Raw genomic sequence first — 15,528 nt, 5'->3', positions numbered from 1 at the left:
AAAAGAACCTGTTTTCACTTAAGAAGGATTACAGCTGTTAAACTTCCAGAAATGGTTTGCACTACATGCTGGTACATAACGGAGTTTTTTTCTTTACCGCTACCATAGAAAACTTATTTCTGTCTCTGCCCAGGTAGGTGCTGGGGGAAATGGGGGAAATGATACTGTACCATGCTGGATTGCCTTTAGGGAGATTGCTTTTTTTTTTTTTTTTTTAATGTTAGAAACTCATTGTATATCCCTGCCTTTACTTGTAGGTAATTTTGATTGGGTAGGAAATGCATTTACGCAGAATGCTGGAGCTGGCCTTGTTATCAACCAAGCAGACGCGGGGAACAGCACAAGCATCATTAAGCAACTCAAGGCTGTTTTTGAAAGGGACTGGTATTCACATTATGCCAAAAGTTTACAACCAACAAAAATCCCAAACTGCTTTAATCACAAACTTAATAAAGCAACATCAAATAAGACTGCCATGAGCAATGTGAATTAGAAAGACTATTTTACTGTTTAGTATGGCAATGAAGAATTACATTGGGGTATAACCCTCTTTCATATTTACAGACAAAAGACTTAAAAGAAAAAGCAAAAAAAAAAAGTTTGGTTGGGGGGGTGTTTTTAGGAAAAAGCACACTTATATAAAAACTGTCTAAACTGTATTCTCTATATTGAACTACTTAAGACTTTCAAATTTGTTACTTCTGACACTGAATGTCATTTCTCCTTCCACATTAATTTTAATGTTCCGCGTTTGAACTTAACGGCATGTGTCAATTCTTCTGTTTCAGTTTTAGGACTTTCCCTAATTGCCATCCTGGCTAGAATGAACCTTGAGGCAGAACCCAAGATTCAAGCTATGAAATGACATTCCAAGATCAGTTATTACTGACATACAAGTAGATGGTAGGTTTACTGTATTAGAAAACATAAAGGAATAAGCAAACTTTCACCCATATCAATCATTCCCTTTAAATAAATACCCAGTCATGCAAATACTTCCTAGTTTTGACCATTTAGTTTGAGCGTTACTCTTCCATGTCTAACTAGCCTTAAAATACATTCGAGTTACATGACTGGTAATTCATTCATCTCCTAAAAGTATGAGAAGATTTTGAGGGATTGGGGTTGGCCTCATCAAATTCATCATAATCCCTTAAAGCCTCTCAGATAAATGGATTTTTAATCAAGGTAATACGGATTCCTTTCAACATAATAGTTATCTCCTATTATACTATGTTTCATCTAACAACGAAAATTTCTGTATTAACAGTAAAGACCTAGGACTGATTTTATTGTAATCTCAAGAAAATTTCTTCCCCAAGTTAAATATTTATCAAGTGGAGTTAGCAGTTGCGTGATGACTCATTATCAAACTAATGCATATATAAAAATCAAATATGGCTTTTTAGGAAGGTCAAGGGTTATGTAAAATCATGCAATAATTGTTAAATGATATAGTAATTTTGTTTGATTTTACACTTGGAAGTTTTTTCATTCCTAACTTTTACTTAAAAAAACATTAATTGTGAAATGGCATTTTTTGTTAAAATGTCATCCATATAGGTGAATACATCAGCACAAACAGAAATGTGATGCCTTCATTTAGGCCACAGCTGCAGCTGGTGTTAATAGTGTGCCTCTACAAACACAACTCAGTTGTACCAAGAAGCAACTGTTCTGTAAAAGCATGAATTTGCTCCTCAAAAAAATAAATATAAATATTCAACAACAGATTCTTCTCCTGTCAGAGCTGCAAGAGCTTAGTTTTATAATAAAAATGTTTCATTACAGTCCCTCTGCTTCTGTTGAAGAAATGCGGCCATGAAAGTAAACTACATTCTGCATTTTGTTAAATATTCACAGAACTTTTTCGAAAATGCAGACTTTTCTCACCTGGCTGTATGTTACTAAAGGCACACTTCAAAAGCAGTGGGCAAAAAAGAGAAGGAAAACCAGCTATGTCCCAATCTACTACCTGAATCTTAAGAACAAGTTAAAAACCCACCTTGACTTTCAAAACAGGTTTCATTTACAAGGTTAAAAAAAAAATCAAATTTATTTTAAAGTAAGCACAGCTTAGGAAATTCTTGAAAAGTAACACATGCACAACTTCAAATTGCCAGCTAGAGACAGAGACACACCACAAAACTAGTTATGACTGCAAAAGGCACGCTTTTGACCAGGAATGTTTGTTTCTTTTGCAATTGCCAAGACTTACATCACGTTACTGAAAGTTGTCATCTTTTACAGAAAAGATCCTGCACAGCTCTAATGCTGAATATTAGAAATTGTTATTGAGATAAACACATGCCATTTATTAGCCTCCTCCCACACACATAGAAAAGAGTATGTTCTGACATTCATGTAAGAAACAAATATCTAAAAAGAAAGACGTTCCCTAAGTTGCTATGAAGGAAAGATCTTTGTAAAGAGAAATTTCTGTATTTTCTTCCTTCTGTATATAACTTTAGCATATGTATAGCAAGTATGGGAGAGAGTTCCCCAGCACTTAGTTTACTTGTTGGGGTTTTTTTGTTTTGTTTAAGAAATAAACAGTAGTCCAAATGAATTTCTGGTGAAAATTTCAGCTGACTTATACCACCAGTGAATTTAGTCCTATGAGTCAAAGCTAAAAAAAACCAAAACACACAAAAAACCCACCACATTTTTAAAAGCTGGTTGAGATATTTGTAAAGCTTCTGAAGCCCACATGAATGAGTGTTCTTAAAGCTTGAGATAATACTGAGTCCTTACATATGATGGAAAAGAAACCCCAAGCAAACAAAAAAACCCCACTGTCCAGAGTTGTTAATTGTAACACCTGATGGCAATAACATACAGGAATGAATCAATGTAATTTTTTCCCCTCTTGCATTATAGATACTAGAAATGTGTGAAGTTTTTAAAATGGCACCTTGTACAAATAATGCCGGATCTGAGTGGAACAGATATTTGTCAGATGATGAAGCTAAGTTGTCTGTTTACAATGCAGGATTTAGTGATGAAATCAGACTGTTGAGTTACCACTGACCTTCCATTAATATACCAAATGAATGATTCAAATGTAGCAGTTTTATTGGACAGATCCTAGGCTTCTTAATATTAACCAGATCCATTAGTTTACAAATGCATTCTTATTGGCTCGATGAGTAATTCTGGTGCCTCAATGAACCCCCCCCCAAAACAGCTGATATGTAAAAAGTACATTTTAAAAGCGGCAGTATGTTCTGGTTTTATGAATGGAAGAGTTTGGGGTTTTTTTGAACACCTTTTAATGCAAAATAGCAGTCAGCCATCCCACAAATGGACTAGCAGACTCAAGTTTCATTTGGTATAAAGTATGGATTGATATTTTAATAATTGTTTAGAATGGCAGCAGCTCCAAAGTAGTACAGAAGGCTTTGGTCTGTTACATTAGGCAAAAGATAAAGTGCATCCTTGGACTTCAGCAAGTAGGAAACAAAAAAGATCAGATTCTTTTTTGAAGCCGTTTAAGGGGATTCTAGCCAATTATTTGGTTTGGGTGAGCACTGTTACTGTTTAACTAGATTTGCCACAGCAGCCCTGATTCTGGCTTCGGATCCTTCTACCAATGTAAGTACATCTGGAGCAAATCCATCACAGTGATTTCACGCTGGTTTAGCAGGGATAGGAATCTAGGCCAGTTTCCTCTTGCTTTAGCTCTCCTGAGTAGCACCATTGCACTGGCTATTTCCAAACTTCACAGGGATTTGCATTCAGTGGTTTCTTACAGACCTCGCAGGCATAATCCAGAAGATGCACTTTCTCTAACCTTCTTCTAACTGGCATTAGTAACTCTGTCATATTAAAGGCAATTTACTAAACAGAACGGCTTTATTCTTAAAGAATACAGACTGTAATTGTTGTTTGCTGCAAACATTTACTAGTGCCTTATTCATACAAGTTTTTGTTTAACTGTTCCTCATGTGAAGTCCTGCTAAAGATCTTGTATCTGGTACTGAGGCATACAGCAAACTTCCTAAGCAAGAAGATTCCATATTGTGATGTTTACAGGTTAGTACCTAAAACTAGAGTCACAAAAAGACAAAAACCAAATGTGAGATGTTGTTCCTAACCACAAGCACATCTAAAACTAAGCATTTTTATGCAAGCCCAGTTCTAGAACTAAATTTCACAAATTACTCCTGTCTTCATTATCAACTAATCTACAACACAATTGGATTATTCTGACCTGCCAAGGTGTAAAAATAAATAAAATCTGAATTCTCCCAACACCTGGCTGATATCAACAGCATAACCAAAGAAATTCCTTTAAGCACAGGGTGAAGTCCAAAGATCATGCAGTGGCTACTTTACAAATCTGGCATGCCATTTAAGTTGCTTTGGGCCAGCTAGCACTTTTTTCTGCCTGAAACATGAGCTAGTATCCATGACTACTCTCACCTCTTTGATGACCAGAAACGCATGGATTACGTGCCACAGCACAATGGCCATAGCTGTACCCTGACAGGAACAGATTTAAGTTTTTGTCAGATTGTTTTTCTCCTCACCTTTTTCTAAAAAATGCATCTCTGAACTCAACTTGAGACTGTGCCGTACAAAGTTTTACACAATAGAGGGCCCAGTGTTCCATCTCGTAAATCCAGGTGGTTCAGAGGAGAGCTTGCGAAACACAGGCAAAAAAGTCTCAGAACGCTACTTTTAAGCCCTACCCGTTATTTGCTGTACTACTAGCTACCTAAATTCTACTACTTTGTTGAGTTTTGCATACATAAAAACTGAACCACCAAGCTCTGTGTGAACGTTACCTGCCATTTAGCCCTAATGGAGAAATCCAGACAAAGAATTTACAGGATTTTTTGTGACTTTAGTGTGTACTTACAGAAAATAGTGCAGACTTTCTCATTAAGATGGTAAAGACATCACCTGGCTATTCCAGTTCTTCAAACTGAAGTCCTTTATAAATATCCCCATCTTGAACATCGTGCACTTAACTCCTGAGAATGGCCTTATAGAGAGTTATTTTAAAACCATTTTGGACTTCAAAATTAACCCTCCATTTTAATACAAAAAATACTGACTACATGTATGGTATATTTCCAGATGGTCCAGATTTCTGGCACTGTGTTTTTCTTCCACTCCATCCTTTCTATATGTATATATTCATGGGTTTTTTTTAATCACTGTTAATCCAATTCAATCTATGTAAAAACCAGAATGAATCCTTGGTATATTTAAAATTCACAACGATACCTCCTGAGTTGAATGCACCAGTAAACATATTCTACTTTTAACACTGCAGAGTATAGTAGCTCAACTGATACTGTAGAGGGATTGCTTTCCTTAGCTGTAGTGTTTCACTTTAGTTACTGCTGGATGTTATTTATGAATTTCTCAGTGTTGAATCAGGTTGCTGTTGCATCATCACTTTGCACAAATGCCTTAGAAGCTTGCCAAACTAGCATGTAAAAGAGACCTCGTTCAAAATAGTTTAGACAAGAAAAGAAGAACTCGTGCTTTAGACTGTGTGGATGCTGAAGGCAGTAGATAAACTCCAGTCTTATAATAAAGTGGAGCTTTCTATTGCACCTCCTGTTTGGATTAGCTCTGCATGGGCTTCGAAGGAGAAGTGTGTGAGAATTGTTTGTTTGAATTATCTTGTGATCAGGAATTTAGAGACTCTGAATGAAGAATCCAGCTATACTGAGTGGTTCAACACAGTAACTTAAATGATTTTTTTCGTAGAAACACATTTCTATTCCATATGCATATGGCTCAACTGCATTAAGACACTAACGTTAGGTTTTCCCTAAAATTCAAGATACACAGAGGACAAATATCAAGCTACTGCAGCCCATTTCTGAAAACCTTGTTAAAATTAAATTTAAAGAGCACAGTTCAATTCTGGCTGCAAATTATTCTGCTGTAGTCAATGGAGCCAGCTCTATTTTGTTCACAACAAATTCTACACTGCAATTTTACAGGGAGACTCAATAAATCTTTTTAATCATGTAAAATGAACGTGATAATTTTCACTTTAAGGACAGAAGTAAGGCTGATGGCTGATTCAGGCTCTGGAATAGAATAAAATAAAACAAAACGGCTGATAACTATAGCATTCCAGAGGATTATTTTGTGCTGCTTTATGTTGCACGGTCACAAATGTGAGTAAGATATATTATACGTATAGCGATAGCATTGTATGAACACATACTGGGCACTGCACCTCACACAGTAATATCTGTCCCTCTTGCAACAGTGTAAAGTGTAGGAAGGGCAGAGAAGATGGTGGGGGGTGGGAAATAGCCACAGAGGCAAACCAACTTGAATCAGAGAGAGTTAAGGGACTGGGCGCTGGCCTAAAAGCTCTGGACTAAGCTCTCATTTTGTTCCTTTCACTGCAAAATCCTGTATTTCTTATGCATCCACCTTGCTGTTCTTGATATGAGTGAACTCCCATGGTGTTTTCAGAATGAAGAGGGAACCTTTAACAATTACAAAATTATGCTTAATAGAAAGAAATCAGCATAAATAAAAGCTCATCAATTTCTATGTAGCAGGTACTAAAAAGTAAAACATTTGAAATGGGGGTCTTCCTTGTACCTTAGAAGTTCCTAGTGCTATATAAGCAAGGATTTACAACACAGCACACGCCTCTAAATTTCACATCATATGCAGCATTTGCATATGTTCTCTCAATATTCAAATACAGTCAAGTCAGATACCATTCTGAACTCCTAATACACAAGTATCAGCCCATCAAATTTGGCAAATTAATTACACTCAAATGAAAAAAAAAATTCCTCCCAAACGGTATGAAGCTGATAAAGGACTTAGAAGCTAGAATTATTTTCAAATGTAACTTTGAGGGACTTAATGGGGATCTTAATGGTAAAGGAATCTTTATGTTAAAGGTTAAAGGCATGCACCATTATATGCAGTGTTGTCTAAGGAAGACAGCATATAACAAATAAAATGAGAAGCTCTTCAAATGGAAGTGTGTGAAAAAACATTTTATTATCTGACTTGCTAACAAATGTTTTCAAGTGGATTTGCTCAGTATTCAATCACTCCACATTATTCCTTATTTGCATTTCTTCAAATGACCCTGTACCTGCATTCATGTTTTTCTCGAAACTTGACAGAAAAGCAGGATGCTTCCAGAAGTGACAGCGGTTTCTTTCTAAAGGTCAGGGGACCATTATCCTAATCTCACTTGTCTTCTCCCTGTCTCCTGCTTCTTCAGCAACCCAGTCCAGGTTTTCACTTGTCATTGTCTGAGGAGCAAAGAAAACAAAATACTTTTAGTTACCTGCTGTTTATGAAAACTGCTGGCTGCTCAACATGCTTTTGCCCTTTGAGAGTTCCCTCGCCTAATGTGATACTAGACAAGGCTTAATAAAGGAGTTCAAACATGTAACTCTAGGCGCCTCAAATTCTTCCCCTGGAGAGACACATATGCAAAATCTAGAAAAAGAGACTGGGCAAGTGGAAAGGGTAGGATGTTTGGCAAACTTTAAATGAGGTACAGCTTCATCTGGTTATATAAATGCCTCTTCTGGTGGCCACATAGTCTAATGTAAACCATTCTTTACCATACAGCCAGATTTGTAATGACTGACTTCAGCATGAAAAGGTGAGAGGTCAAACACCCCTTGTCTTTACGAACTGAATTAATTTCTTCACTGTGTAAAAGGAGTGGAAGAGACAGGTAAAAATGGAAAATGCGCTGTCTCCTCCTTTCAAGGAATAGCCCAGGTTGCAACTAGACATAGAGCTGGTAAGATTTCTAAAAAAAAAAAAAAAAAAAAAAAAAAAACAACAAACCACAAAAAAAACCCCACCAAACCAAAACCAACAAAGACACCAAAAAAACCCGCCCAAAGATCCTATGCATCCAACTTCTATTAACTCTCAAGAGGTGGTGCACACCTGTGGGAACTTGGGGCTCACAGCTTAGTGGCAAACTTCTTTGTGGCAAAGCTTCTCACAAGAGCTCCTCTTCCTCCTTCTCACTATACTCAAGACAGCTGTGACATCTGCTTTTAACAATCTCCAGATTCTTCAAAGAAATTTCTAAACTAGATTATAAGAATTTTCCCTGTGGAAAAAAAAATGAATGGGAGATTCAGTCAAGAACCCAAAGAACCTAGTACAAATATTAAAATGCATAAGAAATCAGGATCAAAACCAGAACTCATTCTCATTTTTGCAAACATTTAAAGACATAAATGAGAATTGGAAAAAGAATGAGAGGCTAGTGCAGTACCTCAGATTAATAAAGTTGAAATTTATAAACCAAAACACTGTTATGTGTGTGGACAGTCCCCGCATCTAAACTGCTGCTCTTAATACAACAGAGATGCAGTGAAGAATCTGTGAACCACTAGCTCTGATATGCTGTACAAAGGTGTCAGCGTTCAAAGTCTTTTGTCCACCTATGGATGTGTACAGTTTAAGAGGTAGGCAAAAAAAATGGGGTTCTGTGTATATTTATACAGATGCTACTGCCAAATTACCATTAAAAAAGTCACTTCTCACAGCATTTGTGTCTTCAGATGTCAACACAGAGATCTTAGTGAACAAATCTGGAGAAAGGCAGAAAAGCAACATCTGCGGCAGCAAGCAAGCCAACTAAAATAAAACTCTAAGCCCATTTTCCAAGTGCCAGCTGATACAATAAAAGCACTCGGATGCCCCCGTACCATATTCCAAATGTCCTTGTATTGGATTCCAAATACAGAGCTGAGGCTCCCCACACACATATGCACAGCAGACACATCCTCAGAGGAAAAAAGAGTATTCTGTGCCAGAAGAGTTTGGAAGATCTCTAGTACAATGACTTGTTCCACTGCTGTACTACTCTTAAATAAGACTGACAGGAAATAGTACAGCTCTTTCTGGAAAGGACCACATATCCTTTACTAGAAAAATAGGAATATGCACACATAAAGGGACTCAGAATAATGAACAACAAAAGTAAACTCCTGGCTACAGCACAGAAGTACATTAATGTAACAGTTTCTGATAGCACTTACCAAAGCCAGCTACTAGCCTTTTCATTCCTGCATTACATGTGTGCCAAAGCTCACTTTTTTAAAAAACAAAGGGCAACGTTTCTCTCTGAACTAAACATTCCAGAGAGGATTATATTTTTATTTTTTTTTTTTAAACAGAGAGAACAGCAACCACCACCCCAATTCTCTTCCCTTTCCTCACTCCCTTCTTTCATTGGCAAACGTTTCTGTTATCTCCCCCTCTGCCTCTTTTTTCCTTTTCAAGCTATGTATTACATGCTATTTCTGAAACCCTTGCTGCTTTGTACACAGGGACGAATCCCTGCAACTTTCATCGTTGGTGCTCTAACATCCTACAAGGTTACTTCCACTAGCTTTACCTGAAGAGCTCAGAAAAAGGAAATACATGCACATGTTGTTTAAAGTCATACAAATTACTATATATGAAGACAAGGGGAATCAGGACAAAAGCAGAATGCAGACACTACTGGAAAAATAACCTGGACGGGGAAAGGGTTTTAAGTAATACTCCTCAATCCGATTTCACCTTGGCACATCCAAAACCTGTATCAGGATGTAGAGCCCAATTTTGCAAACCCACACAACTAACACAAGCCTTGCCTCCAGGTATTTTGTTCACTATTGTCCTGGAGTCGCACACCATGTTAACCTGCCAAGCCAGGCAGTAACAAGCAAGTCAAAACCACAGACAACTTCAAGCCACATGACTTCAACTTTACCCTCCAGGTGGCATTCGGCCAAGAGAGGGTCCAATCTGGACACAGCCATTTGTAACAGTTCAGATGGTCCAAGCTCACCATCGTACATAACACTACCGCCTTCAAAATAGAAAATGAAGAAAGAAGACCTCTCTGCAAACATATTTTAAATGTCTGAGTGTGACTTTGGCACTGCATTGTATTTTCCTACACAATCTGAAAGTAGCAGGAGTCCTTTGTAAAGTTTGCAGAGCAAAAAGGATATGTACTATATAAGTTTACTACTATACCTCTTCTAATGGAATAAAATATCAAATAGAAAAACCTGTCTAAACTTATTTTGAAAACTGCATGGCCAGCTTATGCAGTAGCTAGATGTATGGCAAGGCTGCAGTGTTACTCTCTAAGGAGAATACAATAAATATACTTATATATTTAGTTCAATTCAAGCATTGCATTTCCAAGTTGTACTATGAGAAGTATGAATAACTTCTCATTATCCTTCCTATTTCAAAACACAGTATTTATCACAGATGTGTACAATACAGTGGCATAGCTTAGGCCTGTTATATAGGTCAGTATCTGCAATGCACACAAGAATATAGTTTGCCACTGCAAAGGAGAGTGGCTGCAAAATCTATTTTGGATAATCCAATTTATATTTGAGGAAATCAATGTGTAGTCATTTCTAGAACTGTGAATATAAAAGGCAACTGCTGCATGCTTCTACATTTGATGCGTTTTATTATACTATATCCTTATATGAATGCCTATGCAGTGTAAATGCTTTAATATAAGATACTGAATGTTTTTTTTATACATTATTTTCTAAATGATGCTACATTTTACTGCATGCTTCTCCATTTTTTATGTTGGCACAAAAGTGCAAGCAGGCAGACACAGGATTTTAATAACTTACACAGCAGCTATTCAAATCCATTGTAAAAACATATTCTTATGTAAAGACTTAATTTGGCAAGAAACGTGCTTCCTTTAGACAATGGGCTTGGTTCACAGCAATACCTGTGTAATTAATGTTTACTTATTAAAAAAAAATAAATCACTGGGTCTGGAAATGGGGTTACTGACTCTGCTGCAAACCACTATGTCAGTATGTTTTGATACATTTGAAAATGTAATTCATCTACACTTACTAGGAAAACATGACCTCTCCTGATTCAAGTTGAAAAATAGCACTCTAACTGAAAGAGTCCAACACCGAGCAGCTATTGTGTTTGGTGCTGCAGGATAACAATGTAGCTATCTTTTTCTTCTTTTTTTTTTTTAAAAAACAAGAATTTCTCATTACCTTAATACAATGAGTTGATGTAATTTGATTGTGAACTGGGCCCGCTGTTTAAAGTGTTACTATACGTGACCGAAGTTCAACGTAATTAACAGAATTGAGCAGATTCATTCTCTTGGAAGAAAAAGAAAAAAGAGACAGTCTTTGGTTTTGCTGAGGTTTTAGAGAGGTGGCTTGGTACAGAGTGTTGCTGCTGTACCAGTGCATTTTAAATGTAAGGAAATCACCGGCTGAAAGACTAATGGCTAAGATAGCATTATGAGTTGTAATCTATTATACTGCTGGAAACTAAGTTACCCATGGGAAACTAAATCAAGGAAGTAACACATTAGTTCAAAGATATGTAAATATTTATTTAATGCTTCGACATTGTAGCTATCATTTTTCACTGCTTTGATATCCAAGGATTCCTAGTACTACACGAATGTATTTCATCTGCTTCGTTTTTTAGTTTCAGTACTTTGATTCAAAGCAAAGTAACTCCTGTTTCTTTGTACTGCACTGAAATAAAAGAACCCTGTTTCAGTACATAATGTTTTTCTCATTCTTTCTGATCTGTCTCCATCAGCATTTGTTTCTATGAGCACTGAATCATAGATACTAGCCCCTAGTTCCCAGACTTTGTACATACACACACTGAAGGCATACCTGGCAACACAGACTACTACCTGGTGCCTCCAACTAAGGCTCTGCGAAGTCTGAGCAGCGCTGGCACCGAGTGACAAATATGCATTCTCTCTAGAGAGATATGCATGGAAATGTTCAGATGCATTCCATAAGAAGACTGAAAAAAATTCGATCCCAGTAGCTGAAAAGAAACCAACTGCAATGTCCCAGCTACAGTGCAGACCACTACCATTGGACTGGTTTACTGAGCAGGAACAGATTTTATCCCATTCCCTGCCTCTGATAGCATCCAACAGGATTTGTGCCCCAGTGGAAGAAGATGACGCCGATAACATGGATGAGTCCCCTCTCCACTCAGAATCATTTGCAACAGGATATAACAAACACCTGTTTTTTATGAGACTGCCCAATGCTCAACAGGCCACATTCCAAATATAGCAGATAATGCTTACCTACAATACTATAACATTTTTAAAAGGATACATCCCTTTCAGACGTGATCTCCATCTCCAAAGGAGCACAAACCTCTTACCAATTTAAGTAGGGCACTGATTCCCAAAGGTGTTGACATCTCCAACTCAAAATTTTCAGTTCCCTCCAGAGAGAGAGTGTTTTTGCTAACCTCTGATTAATTTTTGAGTACCAATACTCCTCTCTCACCAAGTGCCACATGGATTCAAGCTAATGGATACACCGGGCTAAAAGAAACCAGCAAGTGACGGCACATGCAACTGAAGAAGAGTAACGGCAAATCAGCTATGGTATGCTCTTGGACTTTGCTAACACCTTTGGCGTTAAGTAACACAACAACAAACAAAAAAAAAAAAGCCATTTTCTTTCACACACTGGTTTCTTAAAGATAAACCCTTTTTAAAAGACCCTTTTTAAAGAGGCAGTCTGTCTCTGGTTAAATTACTCCTGAACTGCATACACCTGTTGCCCCAGTACAAAACTCTGGTCCACTTAGAGAACTCTGCTAAACGTAGTCAAGGTTTTAAGCTTCAGGCTGAAGAAATTCAGGTCAATGGAACTGTATTATAAAATTCAACAGGAGAGCCAGAAAATGCTTCGAACAGGTGTTTGGCTTATTACAATAAATCTTCCAAATCACTTCATTCCTACAATGGTAAAAACAGTGCCCCCAATATGATGCACAGGAAGTCTGAAAGAGGGCAAAGACATCATTGAACAGCAATAACCCACTTTGCAGTGCTCATGTCTCAACTTTTTGCTCTGAACAAAGTACTATTTGGAGACAGAGGAGGGATAGCCTTCTTCAGCCCTTGCATGGCCTTGTTCAGCCTGCAGTCTAAAATGCTTTGACACAGAAACTAGATAATGCAAAGATGAAACTACAAATCAGAGTTCAGTACCAAAAAGTCATGTTCTAGTCACTATTCTGTATCCTTTTTATGGCTACAGCCAGCATCAAACCAGCATGGCATTAAGTTCTTGGCTGGATTTTAGTGATGATGTAATGTAATACTCCCAAAGACTATGTTCAGCCTGCCAACAGAATGCTAACACAACATCTCCAAGTGGTTTATGAGTTACCAGAAAGGTCATGTCTTCTGTAGCAGAAGTAGCTTAATGAGCTCATTTTAAGGGCTTTTCAATGCTTAAAGCATCTCAGCTAATGTAGAACTGTTATAACAGCACAGTCCAAGAACATCTGTAGGGCCATGCTTAAGTTACAAACCTGGCCACACAAACTCATTTCTAACCAAAAGTGCCATTTAAATCAATGAGGCAACTGCAGGGAGCAACCACCCATCAGTATATTCATTTCTGTTAAAACTGATGCAATATTTCAGGTTGAAAATATTCAAAACTTTTAGGGACAGACCCTTCTAAATCAACAGTGGGTTTACTAGCAGCACAGTAAGTACTTTACAGAGAAGTAAAGCAGCAAAGTCTACACCTAGTGATTTTCAGTCCAAAAATACGCGCCTGAACCCTTTCAGTTTTACAAACACGTATGTTGATCTACTAGTACAGAAAACTGAGATGGGTAAGGCTGTGGCACAAGCTTAAAAAAAAAAAAAATATATATATATATATGTGCAATAAAAAAGCATTCCAAGCATTGGCTACCATAACACCCTATAAAATCTGCTCCCCAACTTTGTTTTCAAGTATCAAACTGACACAGAATCATCTTTTAAAAACATAATTTTCTTGATCGCCTGACTTGGAGAAAAAAGTTGTTTCTAAATCAATAGTGTATTCAGCCATGTATGTCATGGGACTCCCAGAACAGCTCGATGCTGCAACCTGACCTCTTTAGACCCATATCTCAGTGTTTGCAAGGAAACGGTGCAAAAGAGTAAAAGCCTGTACTCCATCACTGACCTACAATGTGACCTAAATCTGTACAGCAGAAGTCAGTTTTCACACTAATGGGTGACATTTATCTCCATGTCTCATGTTTTTTGCTTTTACAATGCCTTGTCAGAATTAATGCCTCCACAATGTTTTCTATATGTATTATAGAGGAAGCTGTTTGACATGCATTCTTCATTCTGGTGACTTGATGAAAGTCACTCAAACAGAACAAGTGAAAAACCTGTATGTTAGAGGGCAACAAACATGTTAAACTTTAGTAAGAGAGCAATCAAAGAAAATAAGCTGAATCCTAAGCTGCACTGTAGGGGCAAAGGGCATGGCAGGCTAGCATAAACGGAAAAGCAGAAAAAATAATGAACTCAGAGGAAAAAGTTGAATCATTAAAATTCCTAGCCCCAGTCTGTCTGATTTGTAATGTTTTAGAAGGACAGAGGTTTCTTCAAACCCTCTTCTTGGTGAATTCCCATACTGGGAGTCAGATAGCAGAAACAGCACAGGACTAAACCCTGCAAGATGAGGCCCCATAACCACAGAACAGAAGCAGTAACACTTTGCCTAATGAACTGACAGCAGCAAGTCCAGCCCTGGTATAGCTGCTTTCGGAGACTTCAGCAAACACTTGTAGTTATTCACTCCACCATTAGGTCTAAGTTCCAACATGCTTGGAGTCCCAAGCCTTCTCTAAGTTTCCTGAAAGCTCTTTAACTAAAACATTTGATGGAGTAAGCCGGTAAGAAAGAAGCTACAAAAGCCAATTACTTTTCTATTTTGACTACAACCATATCTGCAATACAACAAAAGATCAAGTAGAGACTTAAAAGTTTTAGTAAGGATGAAACACTTCGAAGATACTGGCTTATTTACCTTTAAATAGTCAAATGAAAGGATCAGAAGAGCCACTAAAAAGTATGCTTTACAGGAAAATGTTTTTAAAATGGCCTGTTTTTCCTGTGAACTGAAAGTAAAAAATATATTAGAATAACCTAAAAATAAAACATAACAAGGAATGAAATAGTACAATTATGATCTTTAGTACTTAAAGTCCATATTGTCAGGAACGCACATTGCTGCCTTTGGCACATTAATAATAAATTCCAGAATTAGGAGTTCAAACAAGATGGAACTCATTCCATTGCCATTTTTATAAGGAGGAAACAGAAAAGTCAGTTCTCACAAGTTTTACTTGTATACCCTGTAATGCTACTTATTTGCAATGCCACCAAGATGAATAATGTGGAAGAGGGGTTTACTATCATTATGGCTCCTGGAACGTGTACAGGAATTGAACAGGAATGATATTAATAGCAAAGAAATTAATGAGAGAATCAAGAGCTCCCATCTGGAAGTGGGAAGCATTAATATAGAAACACTGCTGAAGTGATCCTGCTTGGTCTTCTCCCCATTTGATACTGTGTACCCATTGTACACAAGTGTCTCCTTCAGAATAAAGCAGATTCTCTAACAAAGCCAAGACCTGCGGAAGTGCTCAGATTAGGGCTGACACTAACTAGTACTCCCACAGAACCCGCAA

At 37.4% G+C, this 15,528-nt stretch overlaps 1 protein-coding gene across 2 annotated transcripts in view; it reads left to right on the top strand.

Moving 5' to 3' along the window:
• PLD5 (phospholipase D family, member 5) overlaps positions 1–584 on the top strand; it is a 185,038-nt gene extending 184,454 nt beyond the window's left edge. For both annotated transcript variants that reach the window (XM_009893639.1, XM_009893640.1), the window contains one exon: positions 258–584. In XM_009893639.1, the coding sequence (XP_009891941.1) occupies positions 258–493 (236 nt within the window). In that variant the 3' untranslated portion in view covers positions 494–584. The remainder of the gene's footprint in view (positions 1–257) is intronic.
• Positions 585–15,528: the final 14,944 nt, after the last annotated feature.

The sequence above is a fragment of the Charadrius vociferus genome, unplaced genomic scaffold (assembly GCF_000708025.1).
Source record: "Charadrius vociferus isolate BGI_N301 unplaced genomic scaffold, ASM70802v2 scaffold309, whole genome shotgun sequence".
Classification (NCBI taxonomy): Eukaryota; Metazoa; Chordata; class Aves; order Charadriiformes; family Charadriidae; genus Charadrius; species Charadrius vociferus.
This window is presented reverse-complemented; position numbering and strand designations above follow the sequence as displayed.